A 23,223-nucleotide genomic window follows, 5' to 3' on the forward strand; every position below is an offset into this window, starting at 1 on the left:
CGTTTGTGCAGCCAGAGCAGTGCAAAGGGAAGAGAGCCAGGAGTCAGGATGTGGTCCTATGCATCAACCTTCCATACAATCTGCGGTCTGCAAGATGTTTTCATCTAAACGTTAAGCACAGCATAACTTAAATACCATGAAGCAACAGTATGAGTTTAAAAAGCTTTTCCATACATTCCCTGGTATATAAAAGTGGAAAGCATCCAGCTGCGTATTTAAACAGAAATCTCACCTTATTGTGTTCATATTTGTATGGGATTTTGAGTGTATCCATAGCTCTGATCATAGCTTGCATTGCTGTAAATATATTCTGATACACGAGTTTTGTGAAACCCCTTTTGTCTTCGTCAGAGTATCCTGATCCATGGATGATTCTCATCTGTTTGATGAACGTGCTTTTGCCACTTTCTCCCGTACCTGCAAGACATCCAATAAGGACATATCGTCAAACCAAAATATTCACAGAACACAAACATGAAATTGTTGCACGAATTAAGCAACTTATTCTGTACAGAGCTGAGCAACCTGTCAGCACTCAACCACTAATAAGTAACATTCACTCTTAATTACAGACAACACTAACAAAGGCCAATCCTATATTCAAACAGTGAAGGCATCCAGTCACAACTAAAGTAATGCTTAATTAATAAAAAGTTGCCTTTTTGGGACCAAAATAAGTAAGAGTATAATATGAGAAGGATTCCAAATGTTACCAACTAAAACATGTATACACCAAAACCTCTAGAACACCAGCTGCTGGCCCTGTCTGTCAAAGTGGAATGAATAGAGTCATTAAGGAATTGGCTAAAACCAACACAGATCAACCAGATGTCCAGAGAGACGCTCCAATGACTCAGACTGGAAGCTGAGCAGAGGCCCCCCCCAGCTCGAGAACAAAGGACTGGAAAGTATGAGATGAGGGATACATTGGCTCTGGAAGAAGCTTGAGAGCTCTCTCACCTGGGAACCCGACGAAGGAAGAAGTCAGAGAGAAAGAGAGAAACAGAGAGCCTGGAAATGGAGTTCACTACAGCTTGGCTTGGTGGATTGCTCTGGGCTCACCAGAATGGACTGTTCTTTAACCTTCATTACTCTATGAAAACCTAAAGCCTTTCAATGCTGTGTCCCAGTTGGCTAATAAACCCTACTATTTGGAAAACGCTGGTTAAGTGTCACTGTAAATGCTTGGTGAGGTGCATTTACCTTCAAAAGTGTACAAGTCTCTAACCAGGAGAGTATCTCAGTTGGCCTTGCTGAACAGCACTCACAGAGTGAAGCAGGAGTGCTGAAGCCCAGAGATTCAGTCTCACAGAGGTGATGAGGTCACATGGCCTACACCGAAGGAAGAGAGAGAGTCCCCTTAGGGTCTGGCACATCAAAGGGGTTTCTCCAAGATACTGTTCCAAAGCTGGGGGTGTAGCACCAATCCTGTGGATCCATGACAAATCTACCAATGATCTTTTGAGCATGTATTTATAGTTATTTAAATTAGTACAAAATGTTTAGCATATGTAATCTGTACAGGAAGGACAGAGTGATTTCAAATGGAAAAGATTCAAGATATTACAGTGATGGGGAGCAGTATAGATGGATACCTTCTCCGTAAAGACACATTAACAATTAGGGCTCTGCAAAACTTTAAATTTGATCCTAATTTGTTAACAAGCATTCATTCATTCACTTGAATTTGTTTTGAATTTGTTCCATAATGTTAGCCAGAGCTAGTGAGAACCAAAAATTGTTTTAGCTGGATGTCCAAATACATTTTAATTACTGGTGCATTTCAAGTTTGAGCTGTATTTGCTGGGAAAGGTCACATGGCATTTTTCTTTGTCTGTGATTGGCTGAGCACATCAGGAGGGTCAACAGAAGCTATTTTACTTGTTTTCTCAGAAGAAGGGGCCATGTTTTAGAACAGACAGAAAATAAAAACATTTTATCCTCACCTTTAACTCTGGCAGATGTGGCCCAGGCAAGCATGTTAATATTCTTATTATTCCAACAATTAAAAGACACAACTTGTTTTCTTATTTGCACTTATTAATGCATAGGTGAATTCCATAAAGCTTTCTATACAAGTGTGTTTTTAAAAATGCACTGACTTTTCCATGGTGCTCATTACTGTGATATCCAAGCACTTCACAAATATTAATTAAATTACTCTCACAACACTTCTCTGGGGAAGGGAAGCATAATTATCCCTATTTTACAGATGGGGAAACAGAGCCCAGGAGAAATTAAATGACTTCCCCAAGGTCATATAGGAAACCTCTTGCAGAACAGAGAATAGAACCTCATTAGTATTACTCATAAGGCCACAGTTCCTTACACTGAGAACAATAAAACAAATTCCCTATAAAATTCTACCCCGCTAAGAACAGCAAATTTGACTTAATGGAATACTCTCTCCCCCTCCTTCCAGAGAGGCACGTGGAGTTGTGGATATCATGCCACCAGGCTCCTCCTCTTCCACATTGGTAATCTCATCTATTCTGCAGTCTGTTCCCCCCTTATCTTCATTACTGGTGTCCTCACTCATTCTCCTCTTTTCTATAATTTACTTTTATCTATTTCAATTTGTAATAATACCTTAAATCAAAACATTCTTACTCAAGCACAATATTTTGAAAACAAGAAGTTTTACTAAGTGGCACAATGCCTAACTTTCCCCCACATAAAAGGACAATAAATCCCTTCAGAACAACCTCTTTGGGAATAGACAGGCCTTGCAGAGTATTAGAAAGGTCAGCAAACTCTTGGTATGTTGGACCAGTGAGGGGCAATGAGCTTCAGAGAACCCTCTCAGCCCTCTCTCATGACATTCAAAGATGGAAAGCCAGATTCTCTTGAACCCTAATCTTTTCATACATCAGAACCTCAGATCCCATGGGAATTTGTTTTGACCGTACAACACTGTCCATTTCAATCTGATGGGATGGTTCATTAAAAAAAAAATATCTTTTTTATCCAATATACATTTGAAAGCAGCTTTAGAATATTTCCTTTTAAAGGGTGTTAGCTGTCTAACAAGAGTTAAATCTGGAGATGACAGTGCACATTGACAAACTGCTCACAAAGAGATAGCAAAGGGGGGTGGGGGAGAATGAAGTAAAGTAAAATGAAGTGTATGTGAACACACACACACACACACACACACTGCAGTTTTCCATTACACAAATGTCTATCCATATAAACATATGGATGCAATTTTTGAACTTTTACTAGAAGGCTTACCATAGTCTACTGATTCCAGAGTAGGCATTAAACAAAATGTATCCCACTGATAGGGCATATTTTATTCATACAGAATATAATAGATATAATTTAAATACTTTTAGGAGTGTAAATACATCCTTGATCCCCATTACCCGTCAATGCTAGGAGGCTACCTCACACAGCACCCAAGCTCCTGCTGGACCAAGAAAATGAGAACTCAAATTCAGATCAGCCTACATGGTAAAGCACGCACAGCTTACTGGATTTTGGGGTAAAATTTGAAACCAAGATTGGCCTTAACAATTATAGGAACTTAAACTACACTCTTATTTTTGGAGTTTTTGTTTTCAACTGTACAACTTTTATTAGTAGTTTTATATAAAAAATTTTTTCAAGTGATGGCAAGATTAGGTACTAAAGAAAAGAGAAAAATGGCAGCTGATTTTCTGGGGTTTCTTCCATCTGTTGCCCCCTCCTTCCACTTCCCTCCAAAAGGAAGAGAACAGAGTTGAGGTTATACTGTCAACATGAATTTGGGGAGTTTTATTTAAATTGACACATTTGTTTTTTAACTGCTACTTCAAGTAACTATTACTCACGAGTAGTCCCATTGAAGCCAATAATGTACTAATGTGTTTAAACTTAAACACGTGTGAATGTTTGAAGGATCAGAGCCCCAATGGCTCTCACAAAGTGGCAGATGCGCTAGCATGTTCTTTTTTCTGTTCCTGTATATTATTGTGCATTTCTTTTGAAGTGGGAACAAAGTCTTTAAACATAATGGCTACAAATTATTTAACCCAGCAACAAAAGCAGCTGTTCAAAAATTATTTAAAGCCATTTTTTTATTTACATTTTTATGTGGACGTGGGGGAAAAAAATGTAATGAGAGACTTCCACCAGGTTTTCTCTGCAGCATTGAATGGAATACAGCAAAACTACTCACTGGTGGAATCTTTTAAGGACACAGATGGCTCTTATCTCCTGTTTATATACGGGGGAATTACATGCTTAAAAATTCCTTGTGCATTCAGGGTAACATTGACCACAAACAGGGTTCAAGAATTCAGGTAGATGTTTCCACATAAAATGTGTCTAGATCTCTTTTATACGGAAAAGAGTTTGGTTATAAGAGTTTGACTACACATTTTAGAGCACTGACTGAATTTACTTTACACGTGTAAAGTGTAGGGTTGCCAATTTTGGTTGGATGTATTCCTGGAGGTTTCCTCACATGACAAAATCTTTAATTACAGATTAATCATAAATTCCTGGAGATTCCAGGTCAATCCTGGAGGGTTGGCAACCCTAGTAAAGTGCCATTGGAGGTAGGCAGAAGGCCCTCAACAGCACATGTGCTGGATGGTGTACAAAATCACCCCTTTCCGGTTATTTGCCTTCATTATTAACTGTAAGCAACATAAGAAACCTCTCCTGCGCTTGCCTGTTCCTGAGGTTTCTTTCTATACCTGCCCTCACTTCATTTGAAGCAGTGGAAGGCTCACACCTTTCTTTTATTGCTGGATTGGAGATTATAGGAACTACCTGGCTCTGGTGCATCAGCAGAAATAGCTCTGTGTCCTTATGCAGGGTCCTAGAACCTGACCGTTCTCACAACCACATACACTTAGGATGCTTTATAAATACAAACCAACAACAATAGAAGGTGAAATACACCTTTGACAGATCTTGATTGTAACTTCTTGGAGCGGGGACCCTGGCTCTAATTCTTTTCTCATATCTGTGTAAACCGGGTATAATTCTATTGAAGAAATTAGGCCAGTATAAAATCAGCTCACACGAAAAGAGAATTGAGTCCACCATTGTCTTCTGTCTGTACAGCACCAAGTACACTAGTGGAGCTTTATAAAAGACAAATAATCATCTAGTTTCCAAAGACGAAAGCCTTTCTTACGAAGACATCTGGTACATATAATCATTTCCTCAGGTAGAAAAATGAGGAAATACCTCTTTGTGTTTGGCAGTTTTATGTAATAATGTTGTCCTGATTTTACACAAATATCTTTATGAAATGACACAATTAATTTTCCCTTGAATAGTTCTCATTCCTGAAATCACCCTTTACACTCCCATCATGCCATTTGTCATGGTTACCAACTAACCATCCAACCTTCCAGAGAAAAGAAGATGAGATTTTCTTTGGAGGATTTCAGGATAACTCCTAAAGGGCTGAATGTGCTGCCTCTGCAGCAATTTCATCCCCAAGAAGTGAAAGGTCATCACTTAAAATTTAGAGGAAAAAACGAGTCAGTTAATAAAAACCATTAGCAGATGTAATTCTACCACAGACTTCCAGACAAAAGACATATTGTCTCGATCAGTATGGAGCAAATGTTATCCATACTGTTCTCCCTCTTCTTTTGGACTAGCAGAACATGAAATATCTTTACAGTATTAAAACTAGACAGTCATGAGCACTCTGCACTATTAAATACTATGAGTAGCCACCTTATGTAGAAGCTACAATGAAAATATTAAAGTACACTAAGGAAGGTTTAATGCACAAGATCAAACCTAAGACCAAACTGAATGAACGAAAAGTATGCCTTAGAAATCTCAAAACTAATATTTTACTTTCTATCAAAACTGTTTACTGTGCTGTACGTAACTCTAACTCCTAGAAAGGGATTTAGACAAAAAAAGGAAAAAGCCTCTCTACGAAGAAGAGTGAGTCCATGGATAACACACACATGCTGTAATGCTTACCTATATTGCCAGTGACTTGGGAATCTAATACAAGAGACTGGAAATCAGTTTCCATCTCAATATAATAATCAGAGCTAGAGCTTTGCAGAGGGACTTTTGGCATAATTATTTTTTGTAATGAACTAAACACACACAAAAATTACATATATTATATATAGGGGGGTCCTTCTATACTGGTTACTGTGTTACCTTAAATAAAATAAGCTTTATAGCTTAATATACATGTTCCTTGTCTAAAAAATTAAATTGGGCAAGAAAAACTATACATGGTGCCTGTCCCATCCCTTCCCCTTCCTTAATCGAGCCTCATGGAAACTTGAGATTAAAATGCTTGCTTCTGAATATTTTCTTTTTCAGGTACATTTTTCAACAGCAGTTGAAATTGACTTTTTTTAAAAGAAGAAAAGAAAAGCATGGTACACAGTACTACAGGTCTCAAATGTTCTGCATTGAAAAAACAAATTACTAATGCAAAAGTTTCCCTCCATCCACAACTTCAAAAAGGTAGTGATGCATGCAAACCTCATTTTTGACCCCTCAGGAGACACACACATTTCTATAGTGACGAAAAAAATCTCAATACAAAAATCAAGGTTAGGAGCGAAACAAACAAGTCAACCTTTTAATACCTTTGGAAATATTTTCCAAAGGCAAAACACATCACTTGGATGGGAGGTTATGAAATATTGGACCTGAAAAAAAATCACAGAATTAGGACATATTGAAAAACTATTTTAGGTAATTGTTAAAAGGGTTCTAATTATGTATTTTTTCTCTCTCGGAGGCTTGTATAGTGGATTCATGGTGACTAAGACACTTGGCTTTATAGGTGGGGAGAAACAAAATACCATACCAAAGTAATTTTTAAAAACAATACAAGATTTCTAACAGCTTTTCTGCAAAATGTGTAGCACGTACAAAATACATGGTGGTGCAGTACAAATGTCTGCCTAAGGCCAATGCTGCAAGGCACACACCTTTTCATTTAATCTATATTGCATGTTCATTAGCAGTTATTAGTTCTTATTCAACAATTCTGCTAGAAGCAAATGCATTGAGAAAACACTTGGATCAAGCCTAACTAAATCTTTTAAAAAGAACAAAACAATTGACACATCTGGTCAAGGTGGAGCTACCCTAAAAGAGAAATTGCCTTCCTTCAGATTGACTATACAGTAACCTAAGCATAAATACAGGCAGAAGAATACATACATTTGCAATATTATTATTTTGCTTGGTTTTGATTGGTGAAGCTTTTAGCTCTCATTTTTCTTTGTTGAGAGTTTGGATAGCAATGAAACCTATACAGCTGGAAACAGATTATGTTCAGTTTGTTGACCACGTAATTTTCATTAGATTAAACAGGACAGTATTTCAGGTGAGATGCAATTTCAAAATGAGGTTATGGAAATTACAGTATATAGGTATTCAAATATGTAAGTATATAGACGGGTCTAAGGCTTAAGGAGTTTATACCTTGTCCAACTTTGTGGATCTATTTGTGCACCATTCCCCAGAGGGGTCTTTAATTGGGTGATGATGTGCTGGGGTTTCCTCTCATATCTAGTTATGATAATTATACTGCACATCCACCAATCTCAAAGTAGGTTTCAAAGAAGGATGGTTTTGTGGCTCAGGCACTAGACTGGGACTGTGTTCTCAGCTCTGCCACAGACCTCCTGTGTGTCCTTGGGTGATTAATTGAATCCCTTTGTGCCTCAATGCCCCATCTGTAAAGTGGGATTCAAAGGAAGTAGGATCAGACACTATATGAATTTACCACAGATGCCCAAAACTGGCCTTGCTGGTAGTACTCCCTGCTCATGAGGAACATCTGGGCTGCTTCCAATCCTCCTCTCTCATTTCCCAAATCAGCAGAGAGTGCCCTCCAGAAGAAATGCCCCATCTTGTGCCACAGAGCTGTCTTCTGGCCATTCAAGAAGCAGCTTTAACGAGCTTTGAAGAGAATAGAGTCTGTCAAATCTTTCATGGCTGGAAGGATGATGACTGCAATGCAGACTGAGAAGTGTCAGGGTGTACATGTAAAGGGGTAAAAATAGAATTCCACCGGACTCTGATGGGAATATTAAGGAGTTCCAAGAAAAGAGGAGAAATCACTAAATCTGTTAACACAGGACACACATATACATGATTCAACTATGTGATTCCATGAAGATTATTATGAAACAAAAAGGCCTCTTTTTTTAGCACCGTGCACAGGGATTTATACACTATTGCTATTAATGATTTCTCCTGGGCTGCTATGATCAAGGAAAAAGAAACGTGGAGTCTTACACTGTTGATGACAAGAGGCCCTTAGAAAGACAAAGCTTCTAGTATGGCATTTTTTCAATGTGAAGTCAGAGTCTTCTGTAAAAGATCCTTGTTCATGAGAAAGGAAAACTGGATAAAATAAAGCTGATACAAATGTGTAGCCTTGTGGAGTTTGTTTGGATATTTCCCCAAAAACTAAAATCACTGGTAACAAAACAAGTGAACAGTTATTGTAACAAAACAAGAAAAATTGGAAACAGTGAATCACCAGGCTTAGCTAAACCAAGTTACATAATCAATTACAGCATTAATTCCAGGTAGGGTAAGGGGTTTAAATTTACTCTTATTATACCATTATGAAACCTAGACTTCTTATCCTTGGTCTTTTAACATAGATACTTAGCATTATGGGAAGACTGGTACACTGACCAAAACTCATATCCATTGTGCCTTCCCACAGTATCTCCTTATTCACTAAAGAGCAAAGTTAAGAAATTTAATGTAGTCTGAGAAGCCTGAATTCATACTTATCAATGTAATAAATAATAATAAAAATTAATACTAATATAGGGCTGGATTCTCAACTCAGCCAAATTAATTTAGAGCAACTGGAGAATTCCCCTGTGGAGAAGGAAAGTTGGTGAGTGCAAAACTGGTGGTATCTCCTGCACTGACTCTGCTGCCACGAATACTTGAGGCCAGACATAAGGGGAGGCAGGGTTGTGTCAAGGGAGGAGAGGAGGAGCGTGGCAGAGCAAAGCTGCCCTAGAGCAGATTCCACACTGGCCATCCCCCTGCAGCTTTAATTTAACTGGGTCAAGCTCTCTGTAAGCCCCCAGGGGCCTAAACTCTGTTCACATGCAGAACTCAGTTGGTACATGACCATACACTGACCAGCACCTCTCTGAAGCTGCTGCTATCTTCTCCAGAATCTCAGCTTTCATTTTAAAACAGAGTACTGTCTCTCAAAATATGACCCAGGTGTCACCAATGCAGAGATAAGTCTGAAGAGAGCCTGGAACAATAGCTCTAAGAGGTGTGAATGGTCCCATTCATCTCAGGTGAGGCATTAGTTCATACTCCAATGACGGTAATTTAAACATCACATTGTTAACTATTTAATCCCTCATGTAAAAAAGGAGGAAGAATCACAGATACCCACAATTTATGGTGAGAGACATTCCCTTCTGGTGCATTTGTGACTTGTCCCCACCCTTTTGCACCCTCCCAAGGAGCCAAGCGTGTGGGCACATTCAAACCCAATGGAGGAGCAGCCCAGTTCAAGAAGCCTAGTGAAACTCAGAGAGTCCCATGATCAGTTCTGCAGAAAAGTACCTGGGGATTACAGTGGACGAGAAGCAGGATATGAGTCAGCAGTGTGCCCTTGTCGCCAAGAAGGCTAACGGCATATTGGGATGCATTAGTAGGAGCATTGCCAGCAGATCAAGGGAAGTGATTATTCCCCTGTATTCGGCACTGGTGAGGCCACATCTGGAGTACTGCGTTCAGTTTTGGGGCCCCCACTACAGAAAGAATGTGGACAAATTGGAGCGAGTCCAGCAGAGTGCAACGAAAATGATCAGGGGGCTAGGGCACATGACTTAGGAGGAGAGGCTGAGGGAACTGGGCTTGTTTAGTCTGCAGAAGAGAAGAGTGAGGGGGGATTTGATAGCAGCCTTCAACTACCTGAAGGGGGGGTTCCAAAGAGGATGGAGCTTGGCTATTCTCAGTGGTGGCAGATGACAGAACAAGGAGCAATGGTCTCAAGTGGCAGTGGGGTAAGTCTAGGTTGGATATTAGGAAACACTATTTCACTAGGAGGGCGGTGAATAGGTTCACTGGAATGGGTTACCTAGGGAGGTGGTGGAATCTCCATCCTTAGAGGTTTTTAAGGCCCGTCTTGACAAAGCCCTGGCTCGGATGATTTAGTTGGTGTTGGTCCTGCTTTGAGCAAGGGGTTGGACTAGATGACCTCCTGAGGTCGCTTCCAATCCTAATCTATGATTCTATGAATGTCACTACTTGCAGCAGTAAGCGCTAACCCCAGTAGTGAATGTTTGCGAGACAAGTTACTAAAATTGGATAAGCAGTGTTTCAGGTAATCAACAGAATACTTAATGTATTTACAGATGTCTGAAAGGGATAAAGAGGTGTGTGTGCAGTGCTTTTCAGCTCAGATCCCCTTCACTGTCAGAGCCCAATTTGAAAATATCATCATGGTAGGAAAACCTAATTTGAAAATTATGATGTCATTTGGAGCTCAAAGTTACCTTGACAGGGACTTGAAAATTTTGCAGTGAATGGTGAATAGTCATTAGACCAAGGCCCTGATTCTGAAAACATTTATGCACATGTTTAGCTCTACACACTGTGAGTAAACCCAGTAACTTCAACAGAACTGTACTCACAGTAAGTAAAGTTAAGAATATGCTTAAGTCTGTGCAGGATATGGGTCCAAGTAGGTATATCCCGCACTACCAGCTTACAATTGCAGAAGGGCAGGACACTGGCCTTTCCCTAATCATCCTGTTTCTGTACAAAACTGAGGGCTCTGGGCGGGAAAACAGGTCCACAGATGTGCACTTTCCTCTGGCAACTCTTACTGAGAGCACAGAATTTTTGTGTGGCAATAATAGCCTACATTAATATCAAGCCTAGTTTGCTGCATTACTCCTGTCTTACACTGGTAGAAATACAAAACTGGAACAACAAAGTGATACTATCTTTGTACTGATAAGAAAGGTAGGGGGGGAAAACTAGGCACATTATTCAGTTTTAACAGGTAGTAGATAGTGCACATAAAAATATCCGTATGATCAGCACCCCTTCTTCCTCTTCTCCCCCCGGCAAGCAGCTCTCAAACACCACCCATACCCCTGTGTTTTAGCTAATAAAAACTTGGCTTTATTACTTGAAAAAGAATTGAGATCAGGGAGCCTGGCTAGTAAGAGAAGGTTTACTTGTCCAATAGCTTCCCCATTGCTGTACTTAAACATTGTTGCTCATGGGGCAGTATATAGTAACTGAATGAAAAGGTGGCATAAGCTCTTGTGTGCTCTGATTTAAACTTGTTTCTAACTGAAATAACAAGAAAACCATTTTCAAAGTAAAATCATACTGAATGTTGTCCATTTCTCAGAGAACAAAATAATTTTCTAAACTAATATAAAAAATCATCTTTGTTAATAGGTTAAACTATGTTCCACACTCTGTATGTTTCTTAAATTTTATCCTTTTTTCAACAAAAATGTCATGATTTTGTTGGGTGAGGCTTTATAATGATCTAAAATAGATAAATGGAAAATGATGGAAAAGAGATTCTCAATGAGAAAAAACCACTCTAGGAATATATTACGGTATTACTCTAATTAAATGGTCAGTCACCATTCACAGAAGCTGATTATGAATCAAGAAACTGCAGCAGCTTGGTTTGGTGTGGAGCCAGTCATGAGAAGAAATACTGTATCCTGGAAGGGGAGGATGAGAAAGTGACTGAGTGGCTTCCAGTATCCCCCATAGACTGAATACAGCTTGAAAGTACTACACAAAATTTTCACCAGCAAAATTACTATAGATTGTAGAGTAGGCAACAAATAATCATTCAGAAAAACACTGTTGTGGATAGTTTCCTAATTAATGCACAGAGAAGTGTGGAAACCACAGAAAGTACAAAATAGATAGATTAACTTGTAGGAGGAAAGAGCTGTGGAAGCAATGGAGAAGTGTGACAAGATGAAATGAAAAATACTTGATTGCAATTATAAGGTTGTTTTTAAGGATATCCTTAAGCCAGAAGAACTCTTTTATATCCTCTCAGCTTGTAAAAATCTAGCGAGAGAGAAAAGGCAAACATATCCTTTCTTTTTTTTTTTCTTCCCAGTGGCAGAATATAAACACTCTCTCTCTCTCTCTCTCTCTCACACACACACACACACAAAAGGTTTCTAGAGAGCTAGGATGTTCAAAGTCCATTGTAATAATTTATCAGATCATTCAGTGGGCTAAGCAGAAGGAAGATTATCATAAGATGTAGAAGGTACAACTGGATGTCAAGAATTGCTTTGGCACAATGAGTCATACTGTTTGATGCAATAAGTTTCTTCCACTTCTCAAACAGTATTATGAAAGGTCAAAGTATGTACACATGAAGAGATTCATGGTACCATTTTGTGCTATGGTCAGGATAGCCAGAGCCCCACCATTTTCATCTTGTCCATATAAATTTGAATATAAGAACTAAGGAATTAGATGACTGAGATCTGCCTGGAGACAGGACTGAGTGTCTACCAGTGTATATCTGTATGAGTGGCCTGATAATGGTGCTCAAGCTAGAGTTTATGCCACAGATATATTTATATATTTCACATATTTTGCACTTCTGTAGTGTCTTCCATCCGAGTTTATCAAAGTGCTTTACTAGCATTAATAAATTAATCCTCACAAGAACTAGAGGAGTTCAGGAAGTATTATCCCAATAATACAAATAGGAAATCAAGACCAGGTGTACACTGCAGGGACTATAGTGGCATAGCAATAGCACCATAGCTATGCTGACATAACCTGTAGCATAGTCACAGCCTACGGCAATGGAAGGGGTTTTTCCAATGCTGTAGGAACAGCACCTCCCCAAGTGACAGTACTATTCTTCCAACGACCTAGCTGCGTCACTCCTGGGGTTAGATCAGCATAGCTATGGTGCTCTGGGGGTGTGGATTTCTCACACTCCTGAGCACCATACCTACATCACCGTAAATTTTAAGTACAGATGAGGCGTAGAACACAGAAAGATCAGGTGACTTGTCCAAGGTCAAATAGAAGCCTGTAGAACAGCCAGGAACAGAACCCTCCAGTCCCATGCCAAAACTACATCTTTGTTTTTGTACTTCTATTGAAAAAGCAGGCTAGAGCACCTACAAAGTCAAGCTCTAAACTTAAGACACAGAAGTATTTAACTGTTTGGATAGGAAACAGATCTGAACTGTTACCTCTGGGACTTTAATGTTCCCAACACTGAAGCAGATGTTATCAAAAAGCCTGGGAAGGGTGTGTACACCACGCAGCTTCCAGGCAAGGGGAGGGGAAGGTGTGTAAGCCAAGGCACAGATCCCACACTATCCCTGATGGGATCCCTTTACAGTGAATTCCCAAATACCCTTATTTCAAATATGTACTTTATTGCAATCCATGTCTTCAAATTCAATGTTCTGTGTTGGATTAGAAAGCATATCATTTCACTACTCGTCAGAAGATTTTGTTTAGCTACTTTGTATTGTTTAATAATTTATAAACATATATCTAAGAAGACTATCAATAAATTATGAAAGATAACAAAATATCACTTTCCATGAGAATGACTCATCTAAAAAAAAAAATACTCCGGCAAATATGCAAAGTCTCCTTCCAAAAAAAATAGCTCATAGGAGTCTATGAATACAGCCTAGAATGCAAAAAAATATAATGAAACAAGTTATTTGAAACCTCAAAGTCAGTTTTCTGTGAACTGTTTCCAGAATATAAGGCAGAATGATTTTTAAATATTCATGTGAACCAACAAATGTATTCATAAGAAACAAAAAAGAATGGTCACTGTATACTTTTCTTTGTAAGATCTGATTTACAAAAACCTTATTCATTACACATACTTACCAGTCAAATCTTACTGCACACTCTCTCTCTATTACATACATACACATGAACTCCTGCATATCAAAGCATGTCAGCTGATTTTTCTCACTTTCTTGAAAAAAAATATCTATGAATAGAGTTAGTTTGTGAATGCTTTCTGAAGCAGACTAATCCTCTTACAGCAGCACTTAATCTGGCTATGTTTGAGCAGATAATAAACTTTGCTTAGCTTTCTAGTGTAGCTACTAAATCCAGTGAAATAAAACTAATACACATCTTATTGAATTTGTGACACAATTAAGGTGCACAAAGTGACAGCTACAAGAATGTCTAAATTAGGACACTGACCTGACTGTTAAGGAAGAATGCACGATACATTACTAGACTAAATGGGGGGGGGGGAGGGGAATCAGCTTTTTCCTTTCCCTCACCTTTAATTCTAAAAAGAAAGAAGAAAAATTATTTTTATAATTTTTATTCTGAAGCTATGAAGACAAGAATAAATTTCCAGTTCTCTTCAAACTAATATCAGATAATTTTCACAAGTCTAGCGCTGTCCTTTTGTCATTAAGGGCTAGTCTACACTTACCAGCCGGGTCGACGCGGTGAGTTCGACTTCTTGGAGTTCGAACTATCGCGTCTAATCAGGACGCGATAGTTCGAACTCCGGAAGTGCCGGGGTCGACTCCGGTACTCCACCACTGCAAAAGGCGGTGGCGGAGTCGACCTTGGAGCCGCGGACTTCGATTCCGCGGCGTCTGGACGGGTGAGTAGTTCGAACTAGGGTACTTCGAATTCAGCTACGCTATTCACGTAGCTCAACTTGCGTACCCTAGTTCGCCCCCCGCTCTTAGTGTAGACCTGCCCTAAGGCTTAAATTAAAGGCTAAAGCACATAACCACAGCCCAGCATTGGTGAGGGGTGCACTGTCCCATAAGAAACATCATATAGGCACAAGAACTCCTGGAGCTCCCAAAGTGTGCAGCTGCCATACTATCAAGCTTTGTGGAACAGTTCCAAAAAGGGTGGGGAGATATGACCCCCACCCTCCAGCTTGCTGACGCTAGTTCTGCTAACTCTGGGGATTCCTGGAACTTCCTTGGTGTAATATGTTTGGACCTTGGTTTCAGAGGGTATGAAAGGCCTGGAGATACTCCCAGTACATGCATACAGAGAGTGAGAACATGCTGACCAACAATGCCACTCTCACAAAGCAGAGTGCTGCAACGTGTGTTTCACCCCCGAGAACTGATTTTCTCAGTGCTATTTAGAATTCTGTTGGCAGCAGCGCAGCTGTTGAGAATCATGCCTATTTCATGTTGGTACTTCTTGGGAGAGCTATGAGCAACAGCAGAGGTAGGCACTGGAGTTAGTTACATGATATGTAAACCCAAAAAATTAAAGCTGGGGCAAAGGTAGATTAGCAGAGGCCTCTTTTTCCCTCCCCTCACAGCAGCCAGGAGGTTCTGGAGCATGGGATAGATTAGTGCAGATCCTTTCAGTGTGGTCTTCTTTCTCCCTGCAACACATACACCTCCACCTTTTCTTCCTCTAAATAGTAACAATCTAGTAAATTTTTCATGCCCGGGTATTACTCATACAAAATATACACATTAAGATAAGCCCTTCTCTGCCTCACATGCAGAATAAGTGCTAGATTATTGTCTTTGAAAATGCGAATATAAACGTCTTACAACTTGCTTCCAATTGGATTTGTGCACACCCATCCAAAAGCAGAATACGGCCTTCAGGCAGCAGACCCAGTTAAGTAAACTCACAGGCATAAATCTTTCACTGTTGTGATCCTTGTTCCCAGAGGTGTTCAGTTATCACCATGGTGATGAACATGATATAAAAGCCTAGGCAGAGAGAGAGAGATTGATATCTTCTCCACCCAACCCTTTGTTTACTTTCCCTTGTTGTTTTTTAAGGCTAATTTAAACTGCAATCTTCTTTGAGGAGAGATCTATCATTTAAATTTGTCTACAAAGCACCACGTACACTTCTGGCAGTGTATTAATTAACAGTAATTAATAATGATGTGATACACCACTGAAATTACAGGAAACATGCTTGATTTGCTATTAACTTTTCCCCCCAACTAACAAGAATGACCCTGCCCCTTTTCAGATAAAAGGGAGGAATGTTGAAACTCTTAATTTACTTGTATGAGCCACATACTGCTCTTGATCTGCTCACATAATTACCCATGTTAGTTGGAGCTGCATATGTAGATCAGATAGCCCTATGGGATTTATTCTCCCATCAGGTTTTCTAGACCCTATGCAAGTGAAACTGCTATTAATTACAATATGAGTTTTACCTGCCTAAAAAATACTGCAGGATCAGCCAGGAATGTGCTTGTGAACTCTCATTAACTTTATTAACTCATTAAAGTTGATGGGAGTTATGTAAATATGTGGCGGATGAGAAGCAGGAAATAACTCCCACTATGAATGTAATTTCAGATCAGCAATGCCAAATATGGCATTAAATATAGTCCTTGATCTTTCTGTGTTTGGTATACTGGTTTGAACCATTAAGGAACCCTAACCAGTGAAAGGGTTTCAAATAATGTTTTAACAAATGAAACCAAACCAAATATATTTACATACTGGTTAATATGCAGTTTATTCATCTGAAAAGAAATTTTAAAAATGCAAGAAAAACTAAGTCATCATCAGCCTGCCGCCGCTCTGGGGTTTCCATCGCCGGCTCCTTGCAAGCTGGGGTTTCAGCCCACCGCCAGCCTGGGGTTCCTTCCCCCAGGCCAGCAGCGGGCGCTGAGTGGGACTGGCAGCGGGACCCCGGCTGGCCAGGGGCCAGCAGCGGGAACCCCAGAGTGGCAGCAGGCTGAGCGGCTCAGCCCGCCCCACGTGCCATCAAAAATCAGCTCGCGTGCCACCTTTGGCACGCGAGCCGTAGGTTGCCGACTCCTGGGATAGAGCATGCTCCATAGCTCTGTGAGAATGAAATATGCACAGTCTTCAGCACTGGGAACTCTGAAGGGATGGAACCTTGAGAGATTTTAGCTGTTAAACTCTAGAAAGTCTCTCCTGAACACGTACAAATTGTGATTCCCCCCCCCCCCCCCCAAGACTTGTAACTTGGCCAAATTTAGCCCCACCAGCCGCCAGCTCCGCTCACCTCAGCTGCCGATCTGGGGTTTCAGCCGGTTACCAACTGATCACTCAGAAGCCTGTGTGCAGCTTAAAGTATCTAAATAGGTGCCACCAGTCACTGGAAAACTCAGCAAGGAAAAGCAAGGGCAAGGATCACACTAAACTAATAAGATCTGCATTTTAATTTAATTTTAAATAAAGCTTCTGAAACATTTTGAAAACCTTGTTTACTTTACATATAACAGTAGTTTGGTTATATATTATAGACTTAAAGAGAGACCTTCTAAAAAACGTTAAAATGTATTACCGGCACGCGAAGCCTTAAATTAGAATGTATACATGAAGACTCAGCACACCACTGCTGAAAGATTGCCAACCCCTGTTCTATCCCCTCATGGCTCCTAGTGTTCACCAGAATGCACAAGAGCCATCCCCACAAAGCAAATGAGCATATTTAATCCAGCACAGAGCGCCAGCGTTGCACAGGCACACTTAATGCTGGCATTTTCTAACTTTTGAGTGGTTGACTTTGCAACCTTATACAATTCTGTTCTTCTATCACTCTGTGTGTGTGTGTGTGTGTGTGTGTGTGTGTGTGTGTGTGTGTGTGTGTGTGTGTGTGTGTGTGAGAGAGAGAGAGAGAGAACAGCTTCAAGTTTTTTTTTATTTGCAAGGCCTTTCACTGAATGAGATTTCAATCATCTGAGAAGGGGGGGTCTGGATCGGTATAATTTTATGTTTTTGGGTGTCACCAAACATCTAATCATCATTTACACAAACCAGTCAAAGGGACAAAAAGTCACAATGAACCACACAACTACAACCCTCATGCTTTATGTGTTGTGCTTTTATGAACTGAGTATATTGTAAACCACCTCTTAATACCATAAGGTATTTACTCAATTGATATTTTTAACAATGATACTTACTTGTGAAATATACTGCATTGGTTATACATTTTCATACTTTATAAATACTGATAACACTGGTATGTTAGGTAACATTTTTGTTAACAATATGCTACTAACTGGAACTTGAAATCATTAAGGCCACACCTTCAACAGAAGATTTAGTTGTAATACTGTATTCTGCATGTGTTGTGCTTATAAAGTCTACTTGAGGACATGTGTTAGCCTTACACCTCCCACTCGTATCAAGAGATTTTCATCCATGTATCGACAGTAGTATAGTATACAGCACTTAGACATTGTTTCACCAACACTATTCCTTCTTCAAAAATTTACTTAAAACTTACAGAAACCGAACACACATGCTTTGGTTTCAAAAAGGACATCCATACATACTGAATGATGATGCCAACCCTCAGATTTGTAAGTATCTTAGACTTATTTATGCAAAAGTAGAATGAAAAAAACCTTCAACTTAGGATCTAGCAGGTAAGACAAATTCAAATTCAGATCACTGTGATTCTTCTAACAGACCCCGACATACCCACTCCTCTACCTAGTCATTTATGATGCTGTCCTGGACACCGGTGCAAGGTAGTAGAGGGGGCATACAAACAGTCCCGTTAATCTCTTGTACCAGTGCACCACACTGCTGCTTCCTGAGCCTGGGTGTGTATGGAGGTAGCAAGTTCCACAGAGCTGCTATGGGCCACTCCTATAGATGTGAGTGGGATGGCGTAGAGCCTTGAGTCCAGCTCTTCTCCCCACAACCCAGTGTGCTGAGCAGTGTAGTTATGTCAGCATGTTGGGAAACGTATGCTGTGACTCAGACAGACACAGACCCCGCACAGATTACTTCCTCCCAGCGCGGTGGGCAGGTGATGACTCCACAAGTCCCAGTTTCTCTCTCGGGCTGCTCCAGGGAAGTGCCCTACTTTGGACTAGATTACAAACTAAACTAGCCCTTCCATAGCTATTCTGCCAGTTACAGAGCTGTACGCTATGTCCAGCTGCACATGACTTTGTAGAACCAGAACTAGCAGATACATCATTTCTCATCACATCCAACCTTGCTTCTAACCCACTTAGAAAACTGGAACTACAACAAAAGCCCAAGGCAAATCAGGAACAGAGAGGCATTCTGTTACAAAGTGACATTTTGTTATTGTTGTTGTTGGACAAATAATTTCAAATTGAAACATTTCCAAACATTACAAGCCTTTGGTATTAATATGATAATGAAATTTATAGCCACTTCTTTTTGTCTAAACAAACACATGCAATTTAATTTTATTAACTCTGTCCTCGCTAGAAAAAAGTCATTCAGAGAAATGTCTATCAGATACCACAGTTCAGATCTTTACATTTCAGTTAACCCCTTCTTCGGACAGCTCAGACACAAACTGTGCTGCAAGACAGTATCAACTTGCCTTCTGAGCCAACTGGCCCAATCTCAACAAGTTAATTTTATTTAATTAAAAAGACTTTTGCTAAACCTATCATCAATAGTGACTTTTTCCCATTACTAACACCTGCTCCACATACACATTTTGTATCTATTTCATTATTTTGTCTAGAGCTGCGATTTTTTTTTCAACTGAAATAGTTAAATTGGTACAACCTCCTCCTCTCTGCAATGTGGACACACACATTGGTTTAATACACACACCCCTACCCACAGGACTGATAAAAATAAATTCTGCTCCTCTTGTACTGCTCCCGTCCTCATGTGTGCTACCCACTTGGACATGTGAGGAGCCCTGGGTCTCTGAGCTCCTCTCTTCCCCGTGCATCCTTAAAAATAATTGGCCTGGGCTGCTCTCTCCTTATGATCCTATTAAAAGGAGCAAAAGTACTTGAACTGATCTGCTTCCTCCTCCTCCTCCATCCTGTCCAGAGACGAGGTCCAGAAGCTCCCCAACTATTCAGCCATTGAGCATTTTTGCTCACCCTGGGTGAGCAGCTGAGTGGGCTTGTCAAGTCTCAATTAGAACAGAAACACTTACATGACAAAATTATGAGTTACTTTATTCAAACGTCACAGACACAAATTAAGCACACAGGCCTACGCTGCCTACATGGGTAAACTTCCATTGACCTCTGTGAAATTCGGCCTGTGTAATAACTGCAGGATTAGATCCTAAAAATAAAATACTTTTTGCAGCCAATTATATATGATGATTTTCAATATAAGAATTCTTAAGGGCCATGTAAAGACATCAGTTTTAAACCATATTCTCACTGGTGTCGAGTGAGAATTCTGCTTCAAAATAATCAGTAACATGATATGGTCTTCAAAGCACATATGAAATATAAAAAAATAAAAACCCAATAGGAAAGAAAACTTTAGCTGCACAGAGCTTCCTAGCCACTGGGGGTGTGAAAAAGGAGGGATTTATGGGTACACCAAGGAGACAGAGGGTATGGCTTTCCAATCACCAATCCATGGGGACCCCAGTACTGTGGTTTCACTGATTTTAAAGTATCTGATTTTGCAGAACTCAGAGGCCCGTTCCTCCATGGCCAACTGGCTCATGCAAGATGCTTGCTGCAATTGACTCCTTGGACACACATGTAATCTGACTCTCCCTTAGGAAAAGAGATTGTACAAGGTACACATTTTCACTGGATGTTAGGCAGCAATGACAAGCAACAATGCTAGAGAAAAATGGTGGGTGGGGTAATAAAAAGCTTTTATTTAATGGGACCAACATGCCTACAATAACACTGCAAGCAACAGTGCTGATAGGGCACAAGCCCAGAGCTGGGGGTAGACCTAACATTAGATAACCCCCCATAATAACCATAACTTTAGCAAAGCTTTTGATACAGTCTCCCACAGTATTCTTGCCAGCAAGTTAAAGAAGTATGGGCTGGATGAATGGACGGTAAGGTGGATAGAAAACTGGCTAGATGGTCGGGCTCAACGGGTAATGATCAATGGTTCCATGTCTAGTTGGCAGCCTGTATCAAGTGGAGTGCCCCAAAGGTCGGTGCTGGGGCCGGTTTTGTTCAATATCTTCATTAACGATCTGGAGGATGGTGTGGACTGCACCCTTAGCAAGTTTGCAGATGACACTAAACTGGGAGGAGTGGTTGATACGCTGGAGGGTAGGGATAGGATACAGAGGGACCTAGACAAATTAGAGGATTGGGCCAAAAGAAATATGATGAGGTTCAACAAGGACAAGTGCAGAGTCCTGCACTTAGGACGGAAGAATCCCATGCACTGCTACAGACTAGGGACCGAATGGCTGGGCAGCAGTTCTGCAGAAAAGGACCTAGGGGTTACGGTGGACGAAAAGCTGAATATGAGTCAACAGTGTGCCCTTGTTGCCAAGAAGGCTAATGGCATTTTGGGTTGTATAAGTAGGGGCATTTCCAGCAGATCGAGGGATGTGATCATTCCCCTCTATTCAGCACTGGTGAGGCCTCATTTGGAGTACTGTGTCCAGTTTTGGGCCCCACACTACAAGAAGGATGTGGATAAATTGGAGAGAGTCCAGCGGAGGGCAACAAAAATGATTAGGGGGCTGGAGCACATGACTTAGGAGGAGAGGCTGAGGGAACTGGGATTGTTTAGCCTGCAGAAGAGAAGAATGAGGGGGGATTTGATAGCTGCTTTCAACTACCTGAAAGGGGATTCCAAAGAGGATGGATCTAGACTGTTCTCAGTGGTAGAAGATGACAGAACAAGGAGTAATGGTCTCAAGTTGCAGAGGGGGAGGTTTAGGTTGGACATTAGGAAAAACTTTTTCACTAGTAGGGTGGTGAAGAACTGGAATGGGTTGCCTAGGGAGGTGGTGGAATCTCCTTCCTTAGAGGTTTTTAAGGTCAGGCTTGACAAAGCCCTGGCTGGGATGATTTAGTTGTGTTTGGTCCTGCTTTGAGCAGGGGGTTGGACTAGATGACCTCCTGAGGTCCCTTCCAACCCTGAGATTCTATGAATAAAATCTGTGCAGCCCCAATCTCTTTGAGTTCATACCAAGGGAATCCTGCAGGCTTCTGACAGTGAGAGACTGAGGTGGAGAAAGCTGGGAGTTACTCTGTTGTTTTTGCTTTCCTTAAAACAACAGAGGGGCATAGGGGTTGAATTTCCAGTAGTCAACAGGGTCCTACATTGGTAATGGTACTTAGTTTTATCTCTCTGACACATATATGGACACACAAGCAAATCCGTACTGGTTCCAAGGGCAACAGCATTATAAATCCGCCCACAGGGAAAAACAGTTCCAGATATTGTGGTATATTTCCTGCAGCCCAAGGCAAGATTGTCCTTAACCTGAGAATGCTTTTTTAACTGCCATTTCCCTGGAGAGTCACTAGCTACTTGTTTTCTCATCCCCTTGGATTCTGAAGCTCTGAAGTTTTAACAGGCATTTGAGGCAATACATAAAGATGGTTCCAGCTGACCAGCTCCACTGCAGAGTAGTCAGCCAACCAGCCTGCCTGATCCCACCAGCAAGGAGAGATATGGATTTGGGCCAGCCAGCTCCCCTTGGGTCAGAGTCATCAAGGGACCAACTAGGTTCTGTCAGACGATTCATGGGAGCCAGCCAGTATGCTAATCTTCTAGAGGGTTTCTGCATCAGAAGTGTGGGAACACAACAGACACACTATCATACTCTTAGGAAAGAAAAAGCATAAGGCTATTTTGGCCATGTGAACAACAAAACTAACATGACTGGTAATAAACATGCAAGGAGTTAATGAATTCACATTTAAATGTATTTATTTCTTTTATGTTTTATATATACTCATATGGTGTCAGATACCTTATATCCACAAATATACAACATGCACTCAGCTAGTTAAAAAAATTAGGTCAAGGGTAAGGTTACTAGAGAACAAGTTTTTAATTAAAAGTTTATAATTAGATTGTCCAGAAAAAAAGCCTCTGCTTTTTATTGAGAAAAAAATAGAATAAAAGAACTGAATTGCTGGGTTCCGAGAGGACACCTTTGCTACCAACATGCATTGTACCATTTCAGGCATTTTTATGCCATCTATATGTTAACTGAAATACCATGAATTATTTCCTGAAGCTGTAATACTTTCTCATGAAAATAAAATAACAAATCAAGATATTTTAACCTCTCCATAGAAAAAAAGCCTTTTGTGGGTCATTCTGAACACAGGACTAGTAGATCTCAGTAACAAATGGATGTACTTTCTTGGCTGAAGTGCCTTGCAACTTGCACACAACACATTTTGTTGCATGTTTATTCACGAAACCATATTACATTAAAGTAAGTCTGTACCAACATTTTACTGTTATTTTTCTTCTGAGATATTATTTGTCAGCATAGCATTGCCTCTCATTGTCATGCAGGCAGCATTCACCTATTTTA

At 40.4% G+C, this 23,223-nt stretch overlaps 1 protein-coding gene across 1 annotated transcript in view; it reads right to left on the reverse strand.

Annotated features, from left to right (window-relative positions):
- Positions 1-23,223, reverse strand: part of LOC120408086 (guanine nucleotide-binding protein G(q) subunit alpha) — a 212,114-nt gene that overhangs the window by 153,764 nt on the left and 35,127 nt on the right. The window contains exon 2 of the mRNA XM_039544625.1: positions 233-417. Within this exon, the coding sequence (XP_039400559.1) occupies positions 233-417 (185 nt within the window). The remainder of the gene's footprint in view (positions 1-232; positions 418-23,223) is intronic.

Source organism: Mauremys reevesii, linkage group 6 (genome assembly GCF_016161935.1).
Source record: "Mauremys reevesii isolate NIE-2019 linkage group 6, ASM1616193v1, whole genome shotgun sequence".
Classification (NCBI taxonomy): domain Eukaryota; kingdom Metazoa; phylum Chordata; order Testudines; family Geoemydidae; genus Mauremys; species Mauremys reevesii.